Source organism: Nicotiana tomentosiformis, chromosome 8 (genome assembly GCF_000390325.3).
Source record: "Nicotiana tomentosiformis chromosome 8, ASM39032v3, whole genome shotgun sequence".
Lineage (NCBI taxonomy): Eukaryota > Viridiplantae > Streptophyta > Magnoliopsida > Solanales > Solanaceae > Nicotiana > Nicotiana tomentosiformis.
The window spans coordinates 18,389,516-18,414,383 of NC_090819.1; the positions used below are offsets into that span (position 1 = coordinate 18,389,516).

Below are 24,868 nucleotides of genomic sequence, written 5' to 3' on the forward strand. Positions count from 1 at the left end.
TGAGATAAATTTAATCCTAATTCCTATACCACCTTATCCCACGTACCAAAAGATCCACTGCGTAGTTAAAAATATAAAACTCTAGTGAATCGTTTGAATGACAATGAACATAACAGTCGGTAGCGCAATGATGACCCACCCTGTCAATTTCTGAGACGAAAAAAAAAAAACAATGTCAGACTGACAAGAGATTAACAGAGACCATAAATGTTTGTTTCTATAATTTACTTATCGTTCTCTTTTAATTATTTACTCCTCTGGTCCACAATAAGTGATTTGTTTTGGATATTTTTATACAAATTAAGAAATTCACCTTTTAACATTAATTAGCAATGAAATTGACCATATTAATCTTTACTATTTCTTCACATAAATATCTCTAACACATACTCCAATATTATTTACTCCAAGGGTAATGTAAGAAAAAAAATAATTAATTCATTTTTTAAAATCTGAAAAATTACTTATTTTGGACCATAAAAAAAAAACCAAAAAATCACTTATTTTGGATCGGAGAAAGTATTATTTATTTATCAAAGAGTCGAACATATAAATCTTGCATGGTAAACTCTTAATCTAGCGGTTGAGCTTGATTAGCAATTTTACATATCTAAGCACCTAAGGATCTGATCTAGCCGTTAACGAAGTGCATAGAAATCATGCGTGATCAGGGTTCAATTTTAGTAGAAAATAAACATAATTATCCGAAAGACATAATCTAAATCTTGATAGACATAATTATCCGATGCGAATACCGGTGAAAAAAACAAAGTTCGAGACATAATTTAAATGTGAACAAACTGACAGAACACCTTAAAAAACAAACAACATTACATAACCTACTTTATCTCGATGTTAAGTAATACTACTATACAATTAGATTGTACTTTCCAGCTTAGATAAATTCAATAATAATAGCATAATATGAAAAGAGTTTTTGCGTGTGGCTTGTGGAAGGGGGTTAAGATGTTTCCTATTTTAAATTAAAATAAGAAATAAAATAGTCAGATCCATAACTAAAGCGAGTGGGTAACATTTTTGAGCACATGGATTCATGTGGAAGAGAATTTAATGAAAAGGTTGTCCCTGATTAATTATGATAATTTAAACTTTGAGTAAAATAGTAACGTGATGAAAATCGAGGAGACGGTGCAGATTCTCATCTTTTTTTCTCGTTATTTACGACTTTTTGATACTCTGTGCAAAAAAAAGAAAAAAAACATAATGCAAATTTATCTAAGGTAAATATTTGGTTCAGATAAATTAATTTTTACACCGTCTAACTACTACGAATTCTCTTGGCGTAAAATTAGAATATTTGTTTTTGGGTGCTTCGTCTGTACAGTATATGTTGAAGTTTCTGTTAAACTATTCTGGGTTTAAAGGTAAAACATGAATCTTTTTATCTATAATACCATCTGTATCGTTAAATCAATTCTACTGCAAGGAGGGGTATCATTGATATCTCAAGATGCTTTACCAGTGCTTTTTTGGAGTTTAACTACTATACACTAACAAGGTAAAATCTTTTTAACACAATCACATCACCTGATCGATAATTATAGTTAACCATTCATAATAGATGAGTTCTGTAACTTGGAAAAGGCAAGTTACATCCTACTACAAGTTAAACTATACCAATATAAGCTAAATTCTTTTGTGGGATTAAGGACACGACAAAGACAACAAGTAACTATCTGCATTAATTGGGAAACTATGATCAAGATAAAAGCTAAACATATGCTATAACTCACCTCTTATTCAGAGGAAAGCTAAATATATGCTATAACTCACCCATATTGAGATAAGAAGTTCAAAGTCAAAGAACAAAGAGCATTAACTCTTCCACCACCATTGTTTGAGATTCAGAGATTGCTTTTTGAAACATCAGAAAACATGAAATTAGAGGCTTGTGAAGCAGATAAAATGTACAACAATGAGGCAGCATCTCATCCAACACTGAACGTTACCCATAAAAAAGTTGAGAGCTTGAAGTCACTTGGGCTTTTGTGAAGTGGATAACCTTGAAGAATGGAGCACGTTTTGCTCGCTTATTGGTTCTGTACAACAACAACAACCCAGTATAATCTCACAAGTGGGGTCTGGGGAGGGTAGGATGTACGCAGCCATAGCCAATCTTTGGAACCTTAAAACTTTGATATGGAAAAAATGTTGCCGCTCGTAACACTTTGGTGGAAGATGAGACATTTGTAAATTTCTCACGGTTTCACAATAAATAAACTAATTATTTACTGTGAAGCAGAGAAAGATATGCAAATGTCTCAATTTAACCATCTTTCAAAGTATTACGAGTGATAATATTTCGCCCCAAACTTATAATATCAAAGTTTCAAGGCTCCAAAGATTGGCTATGCTAGACAAAATTAACTCCCCCCATCATTCTCTACAGAAAAAATACCTCAAATAAACTAGCTCGGTTGGAAAACAGTCAATAAAGGTGTCCGCTCGAGCACGATAACTTTATGCAAGTTTCTTTTTTGTTTTCCACTATGAGTCAATACAACTGTCCAATCTTAAGCTGGATTAGGCTTGTCAAGAGCTAGTGTTTTTGCAGATGCAGCAATTTCTCTAGAGCCGTTAGAGAATGGAATACCATGTAAATTGAAGATGTTGTCAATTAAGGACCTAAAATAAAAAAGAATCATTAGAGTGGATATAACATTCTAACATGACATTTCTTACTTCTTAGGGCCTGGTTTTATAGGAGAAAAAAGTCACTTTACCTGATTAATGACTCTGTTCTTATGATACTCACAGCAGACACAGAAAAAAGATAAAACTACTATAGAACTGCTTTAGCAATATCGACACACACACACCAACCGCCGTTACCAAAAAAGATTTTGTCATTGTAATCATTAGCCATAGAACATGATCAGTAGCATATGCAAAATATGCAACTCTTGAGAATTCAAACCTAAATGAACTGACCAGCCATGTATGTTCCCACATTTCACGAAATCAGTGTTAAACAAAGTATAACATATATGGCTATCGATTGTTTTCTCTTGTTTCACCGTAAAAACAAAATTAACTAAGAGCCCGTTTGGATGGGCTTACAAAAATAACTAAGAGCCTGTTTGGATGGGCTTATTTTAAGTAACTTTTAAGCCAAAGTAGTTTTTAAGCCATAAGTTAGGATTTCTAGCTTTTGGCTTGTTTTTGTCATTTTAGCTTAAAAACAAGTACTTAAAAGCACTTTTTTTACTTTATCCAAACACTACAAAATGGCTTAAAAGCAATTTTGGCTTAAAAGCACTTAAAATAAGCCAATCCAAACGGGCTCTAAGTCTTATTCTCAAATAAGTTGTGACCGACAATATGAATCCTAAATGAACATGTGTCTCCATTTAATTTCATCTAATGCCAACGTTACAACAACTATGCCTCAAATAGATCTAATAAAACTCCTATGAAACATATCACCTACAGTAAATGTACCAACATTAATAAAACATCTTCCCAACTAATTAATATCGCCTGTATAGATATTTTTCTTCAATTTTGTCCTACCTTATGTTAAGTGTGCATGGATTCCAAAACCTTATATATCTTTCGAGACAATTTCCTTGCATATAATTTTAGGTCTAACTCGTCCTCTTTTAATACTTTCCGCCATGGCTTCACACACATACACAGATGCATCTGGAGGTTGATACAGGACACGATCCAACCATTTCAAGCCACTTTCTTTCAAATTTATCCTGATGTGATTATTTTTTGATCTTGTCTAATCTTGTATAATCACACATCAATCTTATATATCCACATTTCCACGACACAAATCTTGTGGATGTCTTGGACTTTAACGGCCCAACATTCACTTCCATCACATATAATATTGTTGATTTTATAAGTTATAACTACCCTATGAGCGTTAAACTCTTTGGTTCTTTGAGCATTAGTTAACAACATTATTAATCAGAAAAAAAAAAGGTTTTAAACCCGGAGCACATTGTGAATAAGCTGATGTTTTTTCGCATCCCTCCTATGAAGATCAGAGCAGACACGGTAGACAAATAATTTTTGAAAGCGGTATACAAAATGATAGTGAGAAGGATTACACTGTAGCTAAGAGGCGGATAGAACAGATCCAAAAAATCTGATACATATATATTCCTTAGACAAAATCAAGGAACATGAATCTGTAATCAACAGACGAAGAAAGAGCGGTTACTTACTTGTTAAGTAGGGTAGCAGCATCCGAAAATTAGAGGAGGTAAAACCTGCCTGAAGAATAGGCGGCGATTTTTAGCTCATAGGAATATGGTGAAATCACATCTCAATATCTATATGTGGCATTGGACGCGAGTAGGTTGGGTTATTTGAGGCATTGACTCGGCCCAATTTGAACCATCTAAATATTAGAGCCTAATTTCCACACGTAACTACAATTTGCTTAATTATCATCAATTATTATCAATTTGTATCATTTGTATTCCTTCGCTCTAAATTGTTGTATCAACACATATACTATACTGAAATACAGTGATACATGCAGTTATTGTATCACCGTATGTGACTCCATACGCTGGATTTACCATTGAAATTTTGCTACAAAATACAAAGAGTAGCTACCACTTGTAATCATTTCAATGTGTATTTATGTCTAGTTGATACAATGTATAAGTTAGTTATACCATGTAATTTTTTCTTTCTTTAACCATTATGGTAATAAATACCTTTACAAATTTTATCAAGGAATCTTCATAAAAATAGCCGGTTAGATTTACTGTTTACTTTGCCTAGCCAGTATACATAGATCAGATACTGATTATACACACTAATTCACATATTATGCATAAGCTGTATATATGTTATATATCCGCCGGATATTTTTAGTTTTAGTTGGGTGGGCGGCTGTTTAGAGGCGGACCCAGGATTTGAGCACGACGGGGCCACAATTGTATGCTAATTACTAGCGATAAAATTTGGCGGCAACTCTTTGAAAATTCAATGATTATGATGACTTATCATCCAAGTATAAATAAAAAGAAGCTCTAAAGAAATAGAAAGCATCAAACAAAGAGAGAGATTTCTTCGCAAAATAGGTGTTACGGAAAGAGAAGGTATTTGATTTAAGATTGTTTCAAATTTTAACTTTTCTAGCTTTTTCTCCATTAAAAAAAGGGTCTATGATCAAAAGGGTGTTCAAACTTCAAAAATTATGAAAAAACTTACTAAACAAATCAAGATTAAGGGTGTGCTAATAGTTAAAGAACTGAAGAAAGGTCTCAAATTCTTAATTAGTTGTCATTGCCGAGTCAGGGTTGACGGATATCCGCTACTTTGTCAAAGTGATTGTTGAAGAAAGTTGTGGTAGAAGGATTTGTATTTTTCTACTTCAGGAGTGCGATAAATTACAATTTAAGGCTTTTAATTTTAAGGGAAGGATTTGAAAATGAATAAAATTAAGTAAGTTGACTATTATGTATTAAAACTAAACTATAATTGAATTCAAAAAAAGAAGAAGATAAAAGTAAAAAGTGTAGCAGTTTGCTATTAAGTACAAATTAGTTGAATTCAAAGAAGTAAAATAAAAATGAGAGGAGAAATGATGAAAATGGGTTTTGAACCCACGAGATCCAGCAAAGGCGAAAACTTAAGCGCTCCATAAAATCACTCCTCCAGTTCGCCTATTTGTGTGTGGGGGCACACGAAAAATATTTAAGGCATCCCAACTATATATATATATATATATATATATATATATAGAGAGAGAGAGAGAGAGAGAGAGAGAGAGAGAGAGTTTTTGTCGAGGTTAACGGGGTCCCGTGACCCCTCAACCCGAAACGTAGGTCCGCCTCCGCGGCTGTTTGGATTAATTCTTCTCTCATCTATTATGTAGTTGTCTTTTGGAGTCCAAATTTTTGCAGACTTGTTGCTGATATGTTAAAGAATTTCTGGTTGATTTTGCTAGTATTCTGAGTTAGTTGATAAATTCATTTTTTTGTCCTAGGGCCGATGGTACGATTTCGAAGGCAAAAACAATGCACACTCTATGTTCACACTAATTATAAGTATAGTTTATTATGATTAAGTCATTAAAATGACATGAAAATGCGTAATTATATACATGTAAAGACACATGTCATGTATTTATTGATTTGATATAATCAACGGGTATAAATAAGTATTTTTCATGATAGGAATTTCGCTTATAAATTGTCGGTATAGACGTTGTTCTTTAATTTCATTAATGTTGAGTCTTCCATTATCGCATCATGATTTGATAGCTTATACTCCGTAATAAGAATCATATTACAAATGCTGTTAGTATCATTTCTCTCTCCATTTCACCAAGCTAAACATAGTAGGATCTTCTCAAGAAGATAAAGCTTCATTGTATACCTACATGATACAATAGAAAGATGCTCCTTTTGACTCTTCTCAAGAAAGGGGAAAATGTTTTATGCATACACAATACATGATCTAGGTTTGTGTATTTAAGTTCATGGTCATGCACCGTGGCGGATTCAGAATCTAAACATTGTGAATTCTGAAATGCATATCTAACTCTACCTTTATATGTTTTTCGCAAATATATATAAGGTTCGGCCTTGAAACACTGAATTTTGCCGACTGCAAAACCTATGGTTGAATCCGCCACTAATCGATCATGCACATTGGGCTTCTAGGAAGGCATTGAAATCTTCCCTCGCCTTGTGAAGGCGAGGAGTTACGCAGGAATTGGGCGAGTCAGAGTCAGGGGACGATGTAGAAAACCGAACATGGCGTCTCGACTCATCGGATTTTCTATCAGTTATTTTTGCTGTGGTGTTCTTCAGGACCCCTTTTGGCTCCTTATCAAAAACAAATGCTGTTGTCACTGAGGAATGAGTGTCACTCACACTGCATCTGACTAGTTCCATTGGTAGATCAAAGAAGAGATTGGACTCATTTTCTTCATCTTCACTTGAGTTGATTATAGCTGATGATGTCCATGATCCACATTCAAATTTCTCCAATGACACTTTCCTTGAAACATTGTCTCCCATATTATCACATATTCCAGTTTCTTCCCTTCTGGCTTTTACTTGTTTTGCTTTTCCAATACCAGGAATAAACAAACACATAGCCCCACACTTAAACTTCTCCTCATAAGACTCCACTTTATCTTCACCACCACCACTAGATTTGTGAACTCTGCTAACTTTGCTTTCCTCAACATGTTTAACACTATTGACTTTTGTCAACCCAAGAACAGATTTTTCCGGTGGCGCGCTTGATCTTGATCTTTCTACACCCAATGACATGCTCCTGCGCAAGTGGTTTTCTTTCAGCCGTTCGAGATTTGCTAGCGCCACAGAATGCTGCCTAGCCAAAGGGTTGTTAGAGAGAGGAGAAGGTTGGTTTTTCCCTTTCTTTTTGGATAAATTTGATGCAAATTTTGGTGATGAGGTTGCTGAATTTGGAAGGCTGTTGCTTAAGAACTTCTTTGACGGTGGAAAAGGGAGAGGAATTGTTATGGGATCAAAAGATTTGGGTTTGTCATTTGTGTGAAGTGAGATAGGGAAATCATATTCATTTGCTACTTGAATATCCATGAATGAAGGCATATCTGAATTCTGAATTTGTCTGAACTTTGAAGCTGAAAGTGAGTGAGGTTGCTACCAATTATAGAGTGAGGTATTTAAGGAAAAGCCAAAGCATAGCTAAACCAAGAATGTGGAAGCCATGTCTTTGTTTTTCTTAGTTATGATTCTCACGTCTTCCTGTCCCAATGTGTGAAAACACAATAGCATTAATCTATTAATATGATACTTGGACTTACCATGAACTAAGTGGACAACAACTTGTACTAAGCAATCCTCTCCCAATGTGTGGAAAACACTATTTCATTAATCTATTATGTGATACTTTGACTTACCATAGAACTAAGTGGACAACAAGTTCTACTAAGCAACCACCAAAGGATGTGATAGAATGATTTAGATCCCTCTGCTCTTATCCAAAGGTCTTTGTCGAGTCATGGGAATAAAGAACCTCTTGGTAAGGAACACCTTACTCTCCATAGTGGGTCTACCCGGCGCGACTCCAAATTAATCAGACTAGTGAATTTCGGATAAGCGATGCGGAAAAAAAAAATCTACTAAGCAGTTTTTCATACATAGTAGTCCACCGGCATGAAAGGTTCGATGTAACCCAAACAAACAAAAAGAATATCAAAATATTCTTTAAGTATGTCTTCATATTCGGTTTTAGTAAGTTCAACTACTAAAAACCACCAACTGCATGACTTGCTACTATTTTAATCAACTTAATTCTGACTTTCGAACTGAAATTTAACAAAATGAACGTGCAATCACACGGCTGAATACAATTATACAACTAACTAAATAATTGAGAGTGGTCAAATGTAACCATTCCAAACACTAGAGGAGACGAGACAAGACACAGTTGCATATGAAAGATTAGAATCTAACTGATTCACTTACATAGCTAAATACAGATACACTGAGAAAAAGCAGAATAAATTGGAGTCTGGAGAGTGGAAAATTTACTCAATCAATTAGCTCTATAAAAACAGATATACGTATCTATTTTCCGTGGCAATATACATGTTCCACTATTGTAGGACGAATCGTGTACATTGACACAACTTACTGACCCTGCAAAAATGCCAAAAGCTGTATCACTGTAGAGAATTATAGAAGAGAATCAACACAACAGAGATGCCAATGATGATTGGAAATGCAGAGACCAAGTATAACGCTCCATATCCCTGCATGAAATTGTCACTCGTCAGAACCAGCTCCAAAAGAAGCGGTAATGAGAGCAACATATCTGGCAATGTTTCACAATTACAAGTGCATAATCTTATTCAATTTTACTTAATAAGCACCTGATATCACTTCATTAAGCACATTTTCCACTAAACTGATAGTTGAGAAAATCTTCAAGAAATCGCTATATGATGGAGCTACATTATAAGGCATATGAAAAGATTTGAGGGCATTTGCAATAATGCTTTTCCACAGCAGCAACATAATCTTCCATGAAGCCAATTTTTTTCTCATCTACCAGCTTAACTTGAATTTAGTCTAAGTTGAGCGGACTTTTCATTTGTGGCGCCTCACCTATGTCGACACGATACCAACACTAGTATGGGTGTGGGATACGTACCAGATCTGGTCAATCAACATTAGGTACTTTGACTACAAACTACTAAGAAATTAGAGATAAGATTTTGCATTTTGATTTCTCAAGTCAAAAGCGACTGTAGATTTCTAGATGGCTACCTACAACTTGAGAATAAAAGATTGAGTTACTGCATTCTACTACCTACATGTAAGTTTTTCACATAATGTCTCATTATTTTGGCATATTTTTATAGCTCTATTTTTAGATATAGTCAAATCGCACCACCCGTAGCTGTACCTAGATACGTACCCCGAATCTTAAAATTTAGATACGAAGGATCCGACCTCTAGATCTGCACCCGTATCGGATACCCACACCCGAGTCCGAGCAACTTAGGATTTAGCCATGACTTGAAAACTCGTTAAAAGAACAACAACAACAACCCAGTATAATCCCACTAGTGAGGTCTGGGGAGGGTAGTGTGTACGCAGACCTTACCCCTACCCTGAGGTAGAGAGGTTGTTTCCAATAGACCCTCGGCATCCTTCCCTCCAAGAACTCCCACCTTGCTCTTGGGATGACTCGAACTCACAACCTCTTGGTTGGAAGTGGACCTATTAGTTTTGACATGTTCCAACAATAACATGTCAGATTGGTCCATTTAACATATTCCACAAATTGTAAGCTAATTACCGGAAACAGTACTTAGCCTGCCTTATGAACAATCATAACAAAAGGGATAACTAGAGACAATGTCTAAGAATTATTTCGTCAACTAACCAAAGCTGGAGGAACATCTGGCTCATCACTCTCAGCTGACTCGTCAATCTCAGCTGCTGAATCCCAGTCAATCTTGAGCCGCTTAGCAGCCTCTTTTGGATTGATACCAGTGTCTGTGGCTTTTGCATACAGGGATCTGCCAGGCTTATTTTGCTTTGTAGCTTCAACCTAAATCCAACAAGAATAGAGTAAAACTACTAATTGGCTAAATGATGAAATTGGTGCCACTACAAAGACATAGCTTTTCCAGAGGATGTAAATCAAGGAGTCTCATCTGATTTCAAGAAATGAAAAAGAAATCAATATTATCTGCAAGTGGAATTCTCCAGATCAAGTAAAAGCTTAATACATGAAAAAAATAGTACTGGTGTCTGAAATTTCCAAAAGAAAGAAAAGAACAAGAAAATGTATTCTACTACTTTTTAGAAAAGTTGCAGCAAATGGTTGGAGAAAGATAAAACTATCCTGAAATCTAAAGATGAGGAGAAACTATTCAACCAATAAATCAATGTTACAAAAATTCAAATGCAATAAATTTTCCTTTTTATCACAGTATCTGACTTTGAGCGTGAAAGGTTAAATTCAACACCATGGACTATAGATATAGATGTCAAGGGGCCGGGCTGGTCAGGGGTAGAGTAAAACGGAACCGGCCGGTTTCATTACCGGGCCGGTTCCGGTTATTTTTTACCGGGTTTACCGATTCCGGGCTTCCCCGGTGCAAAATTTAACCGGAACGGTTCCGGGCCTAACAGACTGGGCCGGGCTTATTTATTTATTTATTGTATTTTATATAACAATCGTAATTTATATTAAGATAAAGTAAAAATGTAAAACATTAAAAACTAACGTATAAAAAGAATGTTTGAATAAATATAACTTATAGTATAGATCTTATACTGGACACTGGAGTGTTAATAACTTGATATGTAAGGATCAAACTTCAAAGGCTTTCATAGTTTCATTTCAAATTTTCATTGCATAATAATACTTCAAATTAATCTAACAAACTAAAACATTAAGCTTAAATAAGTCTAATAATTTTAAAATAACACAAATTGTCTCAAATCAACTTAAATACAAATTTCTGGAGGACGCTCAAGACAACTCTTCATATGCCTCCTTAAACAGCTTGTGCCCTCCCACTTTCGACGAAAATTTAAGGCTCGACCACAGTTCTTGCACTTTACTTTGTGAACTTCTTTATTTTCTTCTACCACCTCAAAGTGTTCCCAAACATATGAGCGCACTCTAGAAGCGCAAGGCATGATTTAACTTGAATTGAAATTTGGGTTTGAGAATTGAGAGATGAGTGAAGAAATGAAGAAGAAGGGGGGGTCTTTTATAGTTTTTCAAAAGGATAAATTAGTAAATAATAAAAGTGTTATTTTTGAAAAAAAAAAGCCCAAAAAAGGCTATTCTTGCAAATTAGCCATTGGGCAACGGTCAAAATGGCAGCTGACTGTTGCCAAACAAGCAACTTTATAAAATAAAAATAAAAAAATCAAAAAATAGCATTGAACCGGTCCGGTTAACCGGTTCCCATATGACTTGACCATAACGGGTCGTACCGGTCCGGTTAACCGATACCAAAAATCTACAGTCCGGTCCCCGTCCCAACCCAGCCCTGCCCGGCCCCCTTACTACCGGGCCGGTCCGGGAACCGGGCCAACCCGGCCCATTTGACAACTATAACTATAGATGGCTTAGAATTTGCCTTGTAATAGGCGTATCTAGATAAAGTATCACTAACAAACCTCCATTGCATGTTAAGAGGACTTTAATTAAGAAAAAAACTTGATTCTCAGGTCAAATTTATCGAGAATATGAGATTTCGCTCTCCAAGAAGTTGACATCCCTCATTTAAAAGAAGAAAAAAAAATTAAACTTCTTATTAGATGTAATGTCATTTACTTTTAGCTAAGTCTAATAAAACAGAGTCTAGATATAAGAAAAGTAGTAACTTTTTGATATTCTATGAATTAAAATGTTAAGCAAGAACATATTTTGTCCTTCTTAATCTTTAACAGTCTTGAGTTATACTATTGTTGTCCCTCAACACCTCTCACCCACAATATTAAGTAAGTCTATCTGATTCTGGCCCAAGTGAACCGACATACTATATTAGAATGATTTATGCCTGCATGAATGTGCTTCATGAAGCAGATATTGTGATTGTCAACCTATTATTGAATGCAGTTGAATAAAATGAAGTTAAAATACCACAATATTTACTGATGATTTTGGGTCATAATAAAACCTAGTCATGCATTTGTTGGTCCAATCAAGCTACGGGAGAAAACAATCAAGTAACCTTATTAGAGCATTTAGTTTCTCCTTCACCGGCCTTCCCCACCCCGTCCCCAATAAAAAAAAGTGTTTTTTCTTCCCCGCTATGCAGAAATGCTAGCCCTACCACAAAATGGGAGCTGGATTATGAGCATTTTCCATCATGTTTAATTGTAAATTTTGCCAAGAAGAATGTTTGAAGTCACAGTAATACCTCCAAATTAGGCCATGAATTCATCTCTTCAGCCAGCATCTGCAGAGCAGCAAAATCTTTTGGTACTTTTCCTTCGTTGATCTGAAACCAAAAAAAATAAAAATAAATAAAGAATTTAGCAAGACCTTGGGAAGTATATACTTAGAATCATAGACTGCAACATTAAAAAGCACTCTAACTGGTTGATCAAGGAACTTTAAATATTCAACAGATAGTAGTTTGGTCCAAAAAAGATTCTTCTTTTACATTCAAATAGAAACAATCTGATCTATACCTATGCATATAAACTCATTGAGAATCTATTAAGGTGGACAAAGCAAGAAGAAAAAGAGTTTCTAAATTTTTTGCTATTTCACCGTTTCATTTTTATGTGGCACATTTCCTTTTCAAGAGGTCATGAAATCTTCGACACAGTTCTGCAAATAATATGTTTGTAATACAATTCACATTCAGATGATGATGTGAGATTTTCCCATACTGAACAAACTTTATACACATTTCAATGAGAAGTTAAGTGCTTTCTTTCTTTAGTAATAAAATATTTAAGTCACATTAACTCATTCTCTCTAGAGCTAGTCAAATTGTACCACATAAAATGGGGTGGAAGGCATAGTTAATATAATAGTTATCTTCCTAGTGAACATCGATAAATTTTCTTATAACTTAATTTTATGACTCCCTGCCTATTTAGGTTCATTTATTCTCCAAACTGCTAGTTTAACACCACTATCACATTGGTACAAAGGTCCACTTGCTTACAACTAGGGGTGGCAAAAGTAGCCCAAGTCCATGTAACCTGCCCAACTTTTAATGGGTTGGGCATGAAACATTTTTCCTGATGAGCTAGTTTGGGCATAACCCATCTAGACCCATGAAAAAAGTTAGCCCAAACTCAACCCATGAAGAAGCCCAAAGTTAACCCGCCACTACCCAAACTGATATGCACCAGAAATTCTGGAATTGAAAAGAAGAAGGAACACCTAAAGAGTAACGAGAAGAACTACTCTTGAACAGTGATTCCAAGAGCTCAATGAAGCTCCGTCGAATTGAGAGAATAGAGAAGAGAGAATGTTATTAATCTTCACAACAATAGCTAAGTACAAAAGGAAGGTTTTGTGAGCTACATAGTAACATCCACGTGATGTGCAGTTAGTTAGTTATAACTAACTTCTGGAAGTCACATGACCCACACGTGCCTCTTCTAACAACCTTCACTAACAGTTTTAACTACTAACTCGACTACTCCTTATCATTTAACTATAGATTTAACTATGACTACTCCCTAACTGTGATTATTACATATAGATACGTATCAATAGCCCCCTCTTCAGACAATCCTTGTCCTCAAGGATTAAAAAGTGGAAACTTGAGCTTGAAATCTTGTAGATCCTCCCAAGTGTTGTACTCTGGTGCAACATTCATCCATTTGACAACGACTTGTGCTATTGCCTTGCCATGCTTCTTGGCCAGCCTCCTATCCAATATTGCTTCAGGTTCTAGTAGGACATGCCCTGAGTCAGAATGGATCACATGCAATGTCACAGAAGCAGTGTGAGCTCCCAACTTTTTCTTGAGCAGTGAAACATGGAAAGTTGGGTGGATCTTACAGTGTGGAGCTAGAGCTAGAGTGTAGGCACCTTGGCAATGATTTGGAAGGTCCAAAAGAACTTAGCAGATAATTTCTGATAAGAATGGTTCTTTAAGGAGAGTTGTTGTAAGGTTGTAACTTGATGAAGACCCAATCACCAACTTGATAGCTTCTATCAATTCTTCCCTTGTCTGCATGCACTTTCATTGTGTGTTGAGCTTTCTCCAGATGAGCCTTTAAAGCTCTTAATGTGGCTTCTCTTGCCTGCAAGCTCCTATCTATCACATCCAGCTGGGAATCAAAAGGTTGGTAAGGAAGTAGAGGAGGTGGTTTCTGACCATAAACAGCTTCATATGGAGTCATATTGGTAGCTGAGTGAAAGGTGGTGTTGTACCACCATTCTGCAAGAGGCAACCAGTGTGGCCATTCCTTTGGTTTATCAAAGGTCATACACCTCAAGTAGCATTCCAAACATCGATTGACAACTTCAATTTGGCCATCTGGTTGAGGGTGATAGGCAGAAGAAGTCAGAAGTGAGACTTTTTGTAATTTGAACAGCTACTGCCAAAATCTACTTGTGAATACCTTGTCCCTGTCAGACACAATGGTTCTGGGCATTCCATGATGTTTGAATACTCCTTCCATGAAAATTTGGGCTACCTCTAAGGTTGTGTAGGGATGTTTGAGGGCCATAAAATGAGCAGCCTTGCTGAGCCTGTCTTCCACTACAAAAATGACCTCTTTACCTGCAGCCTTAGGCAATCCTTCTATGAAATCCATAGAGATATCTTGCCGAACTCCTGCAGGGATAGGTAAAGGTTGTAATAGCACTGGGTAAGCCACATTCTCTCCCTTGCACCTCTGACACACATCACATTCCCTTACATAGTGATACACATCCTGCTTCATCTTTTTCCAGTAGAAATCCTGTTTTAATCTGTTGAGGGTAGCTGTGATACCAGAGTGTCCTCCAATAGCACTGTCATGATAGAATGACAACAATCTTTTCCTCAGCTCAGGATCTGCACCTACCATCATTCTCCCTTTCCTACTAAGGATGCCACCTTGAAGCAAGTGGTGAGATTTATGGCAGGTACCAGATTGCAGCCTTTGAACCAGCTTTTGGAGTGCTGGATCTTGGGTCCATCTGTGCTTAACTGCTTCTAAAAGCTCAGAAGAGACCAGAGATGCTGAATAGTTCAATTGGATCCTCCTTCCTGGAAAGAACATTAGCTGCAATGTTGTCTTTGCCCTTTTTGTAAGAGATGATGTAATCATAACCTAATAGTTTGATTAGCCATTTTTGTTGGCTGGGAGTGGTAATTTTCTGTTCTAGTAGATACTTGAGACTGATGGTCAGTCTTGATTACAAGTGTCTCCCCAGTAGCTAAGGTTCCATTTTTGGACTGCAGTAACCAATGCTAGCAGCTCTCTCTCATAGGCTGATAGTACTTTGTTTTTCTCGGATAAGCCTTTGTTGAAGAAAGCTATAGGTCTGCTATCTTGAGCCAGTACTGCTCCAATGCCAGAACCAGAAGCATCAGTTTCTACTACAAACTTTTTGTTGAAATCAGGTAGTGCCAGAACAGGTGTTGTAGTGAGTGCCTTTTTCAAGTCTTCAACTTCCTCAGTGGCAGCAGAGTTCCAGATGAAATTCCCTTGTTTCAACAGATCATGCAAGGGTCTTGCAATAATACCATACCCCCTTATAAACCTTCTGTAGTACCCAGTGAGACCTAAGAAACCCCTCAAGCTCTTTAGGGTAGTTGGTTGAGGCCAGTTCACTACTGCTTCCACCTTCTGATGGTCCATAGCAACTCCCACTTCAGAGATTACATGGCCTAAGTAATCTATTTGTTTCACTCCAAAAGCACACTTGCTTTTCTTGACATAGAGCACATGTGATCTCAATACTTGAAAAGCTTCCTCAAGGTGAATTAGGTGATCTGCCCAGCTAGCACTGTATATAAGAATGTCATCAAAGAAAACCAAGACTGATTTTCTAAGGAAGTCATGAAATATTTGATTCATTAGGCTTTGGAATGTTGAGGGTGCATTAGTTAGGCCAAAGGGCATGACCATGAACTCATAGTAGCCATTGTGAGTTCTAAAATAAGTCTTTGGAATGTCCGGCTCATACATTCTGATTTTGTGGTATCCAGATCTAAGGTCTAGCTTAGAAAAATACTTAGCTCCATGTAGTTCATCTAATAGTTCCTCAATGACAGGGATTGGGAACTTGTCCTTAACTGTGCAATCATTCAATTCTCTGTAATCCACACACATCCTCCATGTGCCATCTTTCTTTTTTACCATCACAATTGGTGAGGAATAAGGGCTGGTGCTATGTCTGATTACACCAAAGGCTAACATCTCATCCACCATTTTCTCTATTTCATTCTTCTGGATGGTTGGATACCTATAAGGTCTCTTGTTGATTGAAGAAGTACCTTTCTTCAGGATAATCCTATGATCATGCATCCTAGAAGGAGGAAGTTTGCTGGGCTCTTCAAACAGATCACCATATTTCTGTAGTACTAGCTGTAGATCTGCAGGTTCACTTTGAGTCTCCAACTGAGATTCCAAAGAGAACAAGCTGGCATATTCCTCTACTGATTCTTCTGTTAGAATGCCTACTGATATCATACATAACTCTGCAGGTTTAGCTAGCAACTTATCCATTTTGCCAGATTGGATTAGTTTAGCAGCAGGAGGCTGGATGCCTCTCAAGGATATCTTTTGGCCCATGATAGTGAACTCCATCTTGAGCTTCCTAAAATTCCACATGATATCTCCAAGTGTGACCAACGATTGAATTCCTAGCACCATGTTACACCCTCCAATGGGCAACACTAGCATATCTGAATCAAAGGAAATTCCCTACATTTTCCATATCAATTTCTTGCACACATAGTGACTGTGTACCTTATTGCCATCAGCTACTGAAACTGCAAATGGTGAGATGGCAGTCAAAGCACATCCCAATCTCTTGGCAGTATTGAGATCCAAGAAATTGTGGGTGCTACAATACCCTCATCCACCTCCATGGAAAAGAATTGTCTTCTCTTCTTGCAGATATGGCCTTGAGTGTACTTCTCATCACGGTTAAAACATAATCATTTACTCCTCTTCTCCTCCATTTCAACATGAGTTAAGAGTTTAGCATTTTTGTAGGGTAGTTTAGGATTAACGGGGTAAGGGTGTTGGCGTTTTAGGAAGATCTGGGCAGTGGTTTGGGTGAGAGGTTGGTTTGGTCCAAAGTGAGAAGAAGGTGGTTTCACAGGAAGGTTTCTAGGATTATTTCTGGGGTTTGGCAAAATAGGTGTTGAAAAGAAAACTTGTTTTTGGATTTCTAAAGTTTATTCCTGTATTCTTTCTAGGCTAATGGCTTTGGCTAAAGATCTAGGATTTAACATTTTAACAAGCAGTCCAATATCAGGCTTCAGTCCCCTTATGAAGAAACTAACAACATATTCATCTTGCAATTCTACTCTATTAAGCAATTCATCAAAAATGTCAATGTATTCTTGAACAGTTGTTACCTGCCTTAGGCCTTTGAAATCTCCCATTGGATCGTCAAACAACTTTGCTCCAAATCTGGAATAGAGACACCCTACAAACTCCCCCAGCGAGGCCACTCTCTTGTAACCCTTGATTTCATGAATCCTTGATGCCATTGAAGAGCTCGGCCTTCAAGTTTACAAGAAGCCAATTTCACCTTTGAATCTTCAGGAGTCTCGTCCACATCGAAGAACTGCTCACACTTATAGAGCCAATCCTTAAGCCCAGTTCCATCAAATTTGGAGATGGCCACATCCACCTGATAATTTCTAAAGGGAGGTTGATGTTCGACAGCTCTGGCCACTCGATTCTCTGCGCGATTTCTCAGAACTTCCTCACCTCTATCTATTACTGGTTCATTCTGCACGTGGCTATCCCCATTGATAAGCATCATCTTCTTAATCTCTTCTAATGCTTGGGCAAAATTTTGCTTCCACTAAAATAGTCAATTCTGCAACTATGTGAACTACAGAATCTACAGAGCCTTTGAGACTATCAACATCCTTGCGTAACTCTGCCATTCGCGTGCTATGATCGCCCATTGTCGTAGCCAAGGAATTACAGCTCTAATACCAATGATACGCACCACAAATTCTGGAATTGAAAAGAAGGAACACCTAAAGAGTAACGAGAAGAACTACTCTTGAACAGTGATTCCAAGAGCTCAATGAAGCTCAGTCGAATTGAGAGAATAGAGAAGGGAGAATGTTATTAATCTTCACAACAATAGCTAAGTACAAAATGAAGGTTTTGTGAGCTATATAGGTTAATCCACGTGATGTGCAGTTAGTTAGTTATAACTAACTTATGGAAGTCACATGACCCACACGTGCCTCTTCTAACAACCTTCACTAACAGTTTTAACTACTAACTTGACTACTCCTTATCATTTAACTATGGATTTAACTATGATTACTCCCTAACTGTGGTTATTACATGCAAATACGTATCACAAACACGTACGGACAAGAATTTGAATACGAAATGAAGATTTTATTGGGATTAGTGTTTTTGCTACAAAGTAAATTTTTGGCCAATCAACAATCTTTCTAATACCTCATGTAATTTGGAATTTCTTAAATAAGTTATTTCTTTTGGTGGTTGAAGCTTGAACCAATTAAGACAAAAAAAGATTTAAATGTATTATAGATAAAAAAATTATTCAATAAGAATCTTGGAAATGTTGCTCTATTGAAGACGATATCATAGCAGTTACAAAATTTCTTAATAATATTTTAATTCTTCTTTGGTGGAGGTTATAACTAGTGAGAAAGAAAGATATGTATAACTCTAAATGTTTGTTATATTTACTTCTACTTCTGATTTCAGAGCAATATGCTAAGTTGAAATTGATCACGAGAGATTTTTGTTAATCATTTTCGTGATTGGCATGGATTCAAGAATTGTGGCAATGAAAAGGTTTGTGACAAAAAAATGGCATGAATCAATACTATGCAGAGATAGATATTACATTTAATTCACTGAAAATTAGTATTTCAAAAATTTCTTGTTGTAATAAATTTATAACTTTTTGTTATATGTAAATATTTATGAAGACTTGTTTATAGATATTTGGTTGAGAATGTTTATTGGTTTCTTCAAAAGGTAAGAAAAAAAGTTGGGTCAAGTTGGACGGGTTGGGCTATGACCCATTGTTTATCCCATTTTGACCCCAGCCCATCTTGAATCAAGTGAACTTTGGGTTGGGTTGGGCATTGACCCATTTATAGTTCAGCCCATCTTGACCAATCCAAACTCACCCAAACAGCCCATTTGCCACCCCTACTTACAACAAAAAATTCCATTCAATCCACTTTTTTTGGTAACATAAAAAAAGGAAAGCTTAGTATGGATTTCCATACTTAGTGCTTAAATTATAAAAAAAAATCATGGAAGTAAATTATGTGACACAACAGTGTAAGTTGAATTATTTGTTGTAGAGTAATACCAAAAGTAAAAAGAATGTTCTCCTATACATTGGATGTTATAGAGTAATACTAAAAGTAAAAGAATGTTCTCCTACACTTTAAACATTATTCTGAGAGTGATCACAATCGATTCTACAGATTTTAGGACAAATTGTTTCTAAGAGATATATGAACGATCAATCTTTTCCTAAAGCTTAAATACATTTGGGAGTAGGAAATTGTGTTATAGACATATAGCATATAGCAGTTATCCCTACCAAGCACATAGAGAGAGATACATTTTCTTAAATAGGTAATATATCAGCAAAAATTCAAAGGAGTATAGACCTATACACCATCAAATAAACATAATCGGAGTGCAAGACCAATAACAGATGTCGAGATATAAATTTGCCAAGCAGTATAAAATGAAACCCTTAATAACTCAATGCAACCCCTTGACAACTAACACTTTTCCCTGCAATAATTTATTCCAATCTCCTTTCGCATCATTGTTAATGCCACATACATGTGTACTTCACTTTATTGTCACTAGGGTTCACATAGAAATCCACATACATTCTACAGGAAATATTCATCTCGTACTATGATGTAATTGTAAATTTAATCGACTACTCCAATAATATCAGTAGAATTTTGCAGAATTAGTTGCTCTGACTACAACTTCTATGCTTCATGAAATTTTCATCTGAAGGACATTGTGGTAACTCCCAAAGATCTTGCTTATAATTTCCAAGGAAGAGTGTTAGTTTCCTTTTAACTTCGCCGGTCTAAACTTGCCCATGTTGCCGATTCCAAACTCAACTAGTGGAAAGTTGTGGTAAGTTGATACCCAGTGTAAAGCTAGTCAACTTATGATGAGTCTCAAACAACATTAGGTATGTCTGGGACCACTATGGATAGTGAAGATTCATATAGTTGACCCCAACTAACTTGGGGTTGATGCGTTGGTTGTTGTAGTGCAAGTTTCCTTTGTCTTCATCATGGTTTGACAGATACTAAAAGTAGTATTTAGTTAAAGGGTTGGTTGCATTGTTGGTTTGAAAGATCTTTTACAGAATAGAGTTAAGTTTAGAGTTAACATCACAAAAAGTTTATTATACTTCAAGTAATACAGAATCTTCCCTAGCTACTCTTTTTCCTAACTCTTACCATATAGTATGATACTTCCATTTCTGATATAGTAACACTTCTCTCAAACCACACCCCAGGGAACAAAAGTGGAAATTTTCCACTCTTTTTCCCCTTGTGACTTGAACCTCCAAAATCATGGTTAGAAGTGGAGGACCCCTTCCTCTTACTCTTGTTTCCCATATAGCATGATACTTAAGGAGTTTGGTATGATCTTACATCTTATCTTTTCCTTTTCCTAACTATGTTCCCCCTTTCGAAGTATTCCTAGATTCCCTTTCTGCTGTATTATTCCTCAAAAGTTACCTCTGAGAGGCTTGTGGATTTCCCACATCACAAGAACTAATAACATGATCTACATGCATTCTAGTAGAGTGCTTAGATAAGTTATAAGATGTGTTGGATTTGAAAGAAACATGGGAATCTAACCCAAAACTTGAGGAGTAGAGTTAAGAGCCAAAAACTCTTGACGTAGGGAGGTTCAGTCCAGTCTGTTCACCTCAATTTGTGCCCTATTTGAGACTAAAGCAGGCGGGGACCTGTACTGGAAAATACTTATAAAGGAAATATTTCAACTTGCTCTGCAACAATAGATGAGAAATTGTTTTCTTTTTGCTGGCAAAACCTATTGATTAAACAAGGTCCTTAATGCGGAAAGGACAGTTTCAGCAGTTCATTATGAATTGTTCTCCATAGTCCATATAACTTGTCTTTTGGTGGAAAACATTCTTATTCAAACTGGAAAAACACAAAAAGGGATGTGGAAATGGGGGGGGGGGGAGGGGGGAGAGGAAATGCTGTTGAAGGAAGAAAAAAGATGAAGGAAAGAATGAGAAAATGAAGGGAGTAATACAAAGCAGTGACAGAAGGAGAATTGCTTTTTCAGTGAGAACCTCTTGTTCAATTGAGCAATTTTTGTAATCAAAGGGATTCAAATATCCGCCTATTTCAGTGCATAACTGAAGCATGTAAAATAATATTTTCCTAAAACAAGTGTTAACATCAGTTTTCATTCTTTTAATATCAAGGCCTGCTTTCAAAGTGCTTCCTAGAAACTGAAAAGGTTTTGTCACCAAACAACGTCATTTAATCTGCATTCTAAAATTTTTGAAAACAAAACAGCAATTATATTCCTTATTTTTCTTACCAAGCAGCTTTCAGCCGGCAAGAGAAAAACTACAAAAGCATCACTAGGACTCTTATTGCAACATTTAATATCCTAGTGCATGTTTTGGAGGGTCGAAAAACCTTCTATGCCAACTCCAATATATTACACTGTAAATCCTTCTAAAATGTTGTGTTGCAACATATTGCACTTGTACTTCGCTGACTTCTATATTTTGATCTACTTAACTAGAGTCTTCCATAAAAAGGTATGCAGCCTTTTTCATTTGCTTAGAATAAACTTCCCTTTGCAACTGCACCAGAGGAAATACTTCACATCGGAATGTTCTATTCTTGTCATCAATCAATTAAGCCTCAATCCCAAAGAGATGATCTATTCTTATTGGATGTCCTATATTCCTTCTTTTATGAGGAAACCATCTAGTACCAACAAATATGCCAGATTAATAGTCCAAATCATAGTTCCAGGTCACACTTCCAGAACCAGATCACAACTTTTAAAGCAGATAGTTCAGGAGCAGCCTCCTGAGTCAAAAAGCCATATAATTTGGTCAGCATTAAGCTGAGGCATTTGTGGAGCAGAGACTTACTTCTTCTAAAGCAGCAGCTAAGTCATCCCTTGTTGGAGCATTTTCATCGTCGATGCCGAGCAGCCGCCTCCTCTCAACGTCCCTGGGGTCTTCAATCATTATTGTCAACTTAACCTGTAATAAACCCAAGGGAATAGGTCAATCAAGATACAAATTGACATTTAAATTACCCCATGGAGCTAGTTAACCAAGACAGTCTATCAATCAATTAATCACTACTCCTCAATCCCAAATTAGTTGGAGTTGACTATGACAATCTTCAGTATCCATTCCACTCTCTTCAGGCCCATTTCATTTCAATACTAAATAATTCATCTTTAAGGGCAAATTAAGATTCTTTAAAACCATAGTTCCCTAAGTCTCACACTTACATCTGCGTGGACGCCCGGACCTAATGTAACAAAGTTTTAATCCTAGTTAAGACAATTAATGTCGTACTAAAAAAGAAGAGGCACCGACATCTTTCATATAACATTAACTAAAGGGACAATGAAAAAGTGCAAAAAGCATTCCAAACTTAGTACATGTGGTGAGCTTAACAAAATAAGTGATCTTTCAAAATAAACTGAGAGCTTAAACAAGCCGAAAATTCAAAGGGCGTGTATGGAGGTCAACTAAAAATGTTCAACATGAATAATACAAAATCTTTTTTCAAGGAAAAATATATTTCATTAATGGGAAAAACAACTTTCTTCACTTATGGGCTGAAGTCTCGGGCAGCATGAAGAATTTTCCAGAATAAGCGCAAGCTGAGTTGGAATCCCGTTCTAATAGAGGGCTTGCTTCTATTAGACCTGGAGTTGGTCAAAGGACTGTTGCGGGTCAAGTAGTAGAGGATATCGTCCATAAACCAGTTACTGGTACAAGTAACATAATGAAATGTAGCCATTCTCCTTTTATAACATAATATCCCATCCCTATCTCCATATAACTTAGTTCAATCAGTACTTTGACATTATTGCTACCTTTTAAAACTCAAAAATTATTCCCCAAAACATTATCCTCATACCTTATCCCACATTTTGCACAAATACCATATGTCACCAACCATTCTACCAGACCAAACATTCAAAAATGATGCAAACAATTGTTAAAATATTTCCAAAAAAACATTACTATCCATACCAAATGCACCTTAATTGAAAGAAAAAATCATAAGGGGGTTAAGGAAAATAAATTCACACCTCACCGAAGAGCATATCCCGATTCCTCTTGAGAAGCTCCAAAACCTACAAAAGTGACAAATTTGAACCCCATACACATCAGAAGCTGCAAAATACAAATCATAGGTAAAACAATATTGGGTAAAGCATAAAGACTGAACCCTTTTTATTTGTGAAACGTATTCAAGGGATTGAGGATCTGGGTCAGCATCATCATCATCTTCTTCTTCTGTGACAGTATAAGTTGCACTGTCTTCTTCTTTATTCACAAACAGCGGTCCCAAGGAAGTGCTTCTGCTTAACTGAAACCGAAAATTTTGAACATTAAAGAGAGAGAAATGGCGGCGTTGCTGAGTAAAGGAATTGTTGCAGCGTGAAGATGATAATAATGTTAGTGATGATGAGGAAGAGAGTGGTAGGAGTGACAGTTGAAGCATGTTCGAGGCCATTGTAATGGCCACTGGATATTTTACTTGGGATAAAGCATTGCTTGCTGTTAAGAGTTTAACCGAAAGTATAATAGGACAAATGAGAATCCTGATCTTTTGGTAAATAATTTCCTTCATTGAACTTTTGGTAAATACATTGTCGACCCTAAAGTTACCATGAGTTTTCATTTAGACACTACTTATAGTCAGTCCATGGTGTATCAATCATATATACTCTGCACCCGAAGTACCTTGAGGGGTTTGTTTGCTATAAGGAACAAGTAGATACTCGTATAACGTTTTAATACTATCTTAATACTTTGTTTGGTTAGCAAATTTGATATAAGTTATTTTGGGATTAAAATTAGTACCGGGATAACTTATACCTTATAGGAGTGTGGTAATTAGTGTCGGAATAACTTATATCTTCTTCTTAGAAATTATGTAATTATTATTTTTAATACAACATACCAAACAGTGAATAAAAAATAATACCAGAATAACTAATCTCAGCATAACTTATCCCATCATAAGCCGTATTCAAATCAAACGACCCTAAGTGTGTGTCTGCAAACGCTCCTTACTTAGTATAATTAACCAATTAAATTATTATTACAATTGGAATATGTTATTTTCACGCCTCTTTTGGACAACTTTTCATGCTCGTTCCTAGGTTCATCTTTCGCATCAAAGTAATTTAATTGGCTAATTACTCCATGTGCACTTGTAGACCCGAGGTTGAGGTATTTTCATGTCAGTGCGAAATGCGTCTCACTGGTATACGTTGGGTCTAGTACTGTTTAATTTTTCTAACAACCAATTTACTTCATTTTTCTAAATATAATTTATATGAAAAGGAATAACAATAATAGAGAATAAAACTGAGAGAATAATGAAATAGAAATCTTATTGATGATTATCGTTTTCTTTCAATAAGAAAAAACAAGATTTATAATGACAGAGAAT

At 36.2% G+C, this 24,868-nt stretch overlaps 2 protein-coding genes and 1 long non-coding RNA gene across 4 annotated transcripts; all 3 read right to left on the bottom strand.

Annotated features, from left to right (window-relative positions):
* Positions 1-1,681: 1,681 nt before the first annotated feature.
* Positions 1,682-4,393, bottom strand: LOC104099424 (uncharacterized). The gene is made up of 2 exons (XR_687004.4): positions 4,203-4,393; positions 1,682-2,646 (listed from the first exon to the last, which is right to left on the bottom strand). It is a non-coding gene; the product is annotated as an uncharacterized lncRNA (long non-coding RNA).
* Positions 4,394-6,638: 2,245 nt separating this feature from the next.
* Positions 6,639-7,580, bottom strand: LOC104099423 (uncharacterized). The gene has a single exon (XM_009606406.4). It carries the CDS (start codon positions 7,578-7,580, stop codon positions 6,639-6,641), a length of 942 nt encoding a protein of 313 aa, XP_009604701.1.
* An 824-nt stretch (positions 7,581-8,404) lies between these two features.
* On the bottom strand, positions 8,405-24,053 carry LOC104099422 (ycf3-interacting protein 1, chloroplastic). Of its 2 annotated transcripts, none has more exons than XM_009606405.4 (6): positions 23,636-24,053; positions 23,496-23,540; positions 22,312-22,425; positions 12,389-12,469; positions 9,886-10,053; positions 8,405-8,746 (listed from the first exon to the last, which is right to left on the bottom strand). In XM_009606405.4, the coding sequence occupies exons 1-6, from the start codon at positions 24,038-24,040 to the stop codon at positions 8,657-8,659; spliced, it is 903 nt and encodes a 300-aa protein (XP_009604700.2). In that variant the 5' UTR covers positions 24,041-24,053; the 3' UTR covers positions 8,405-8,656. The 2 variants fall into 2 exon arrangements, with proteins under 2 accessions (XP_009604700.2, XP_070038240.1); XM_070182139.1 differs by having other exon boundaries at positions 8,405-8,633; positions 23,636-24,013.
* Positions 24,054-24,868: the final 815 nt, after the last annotated feature.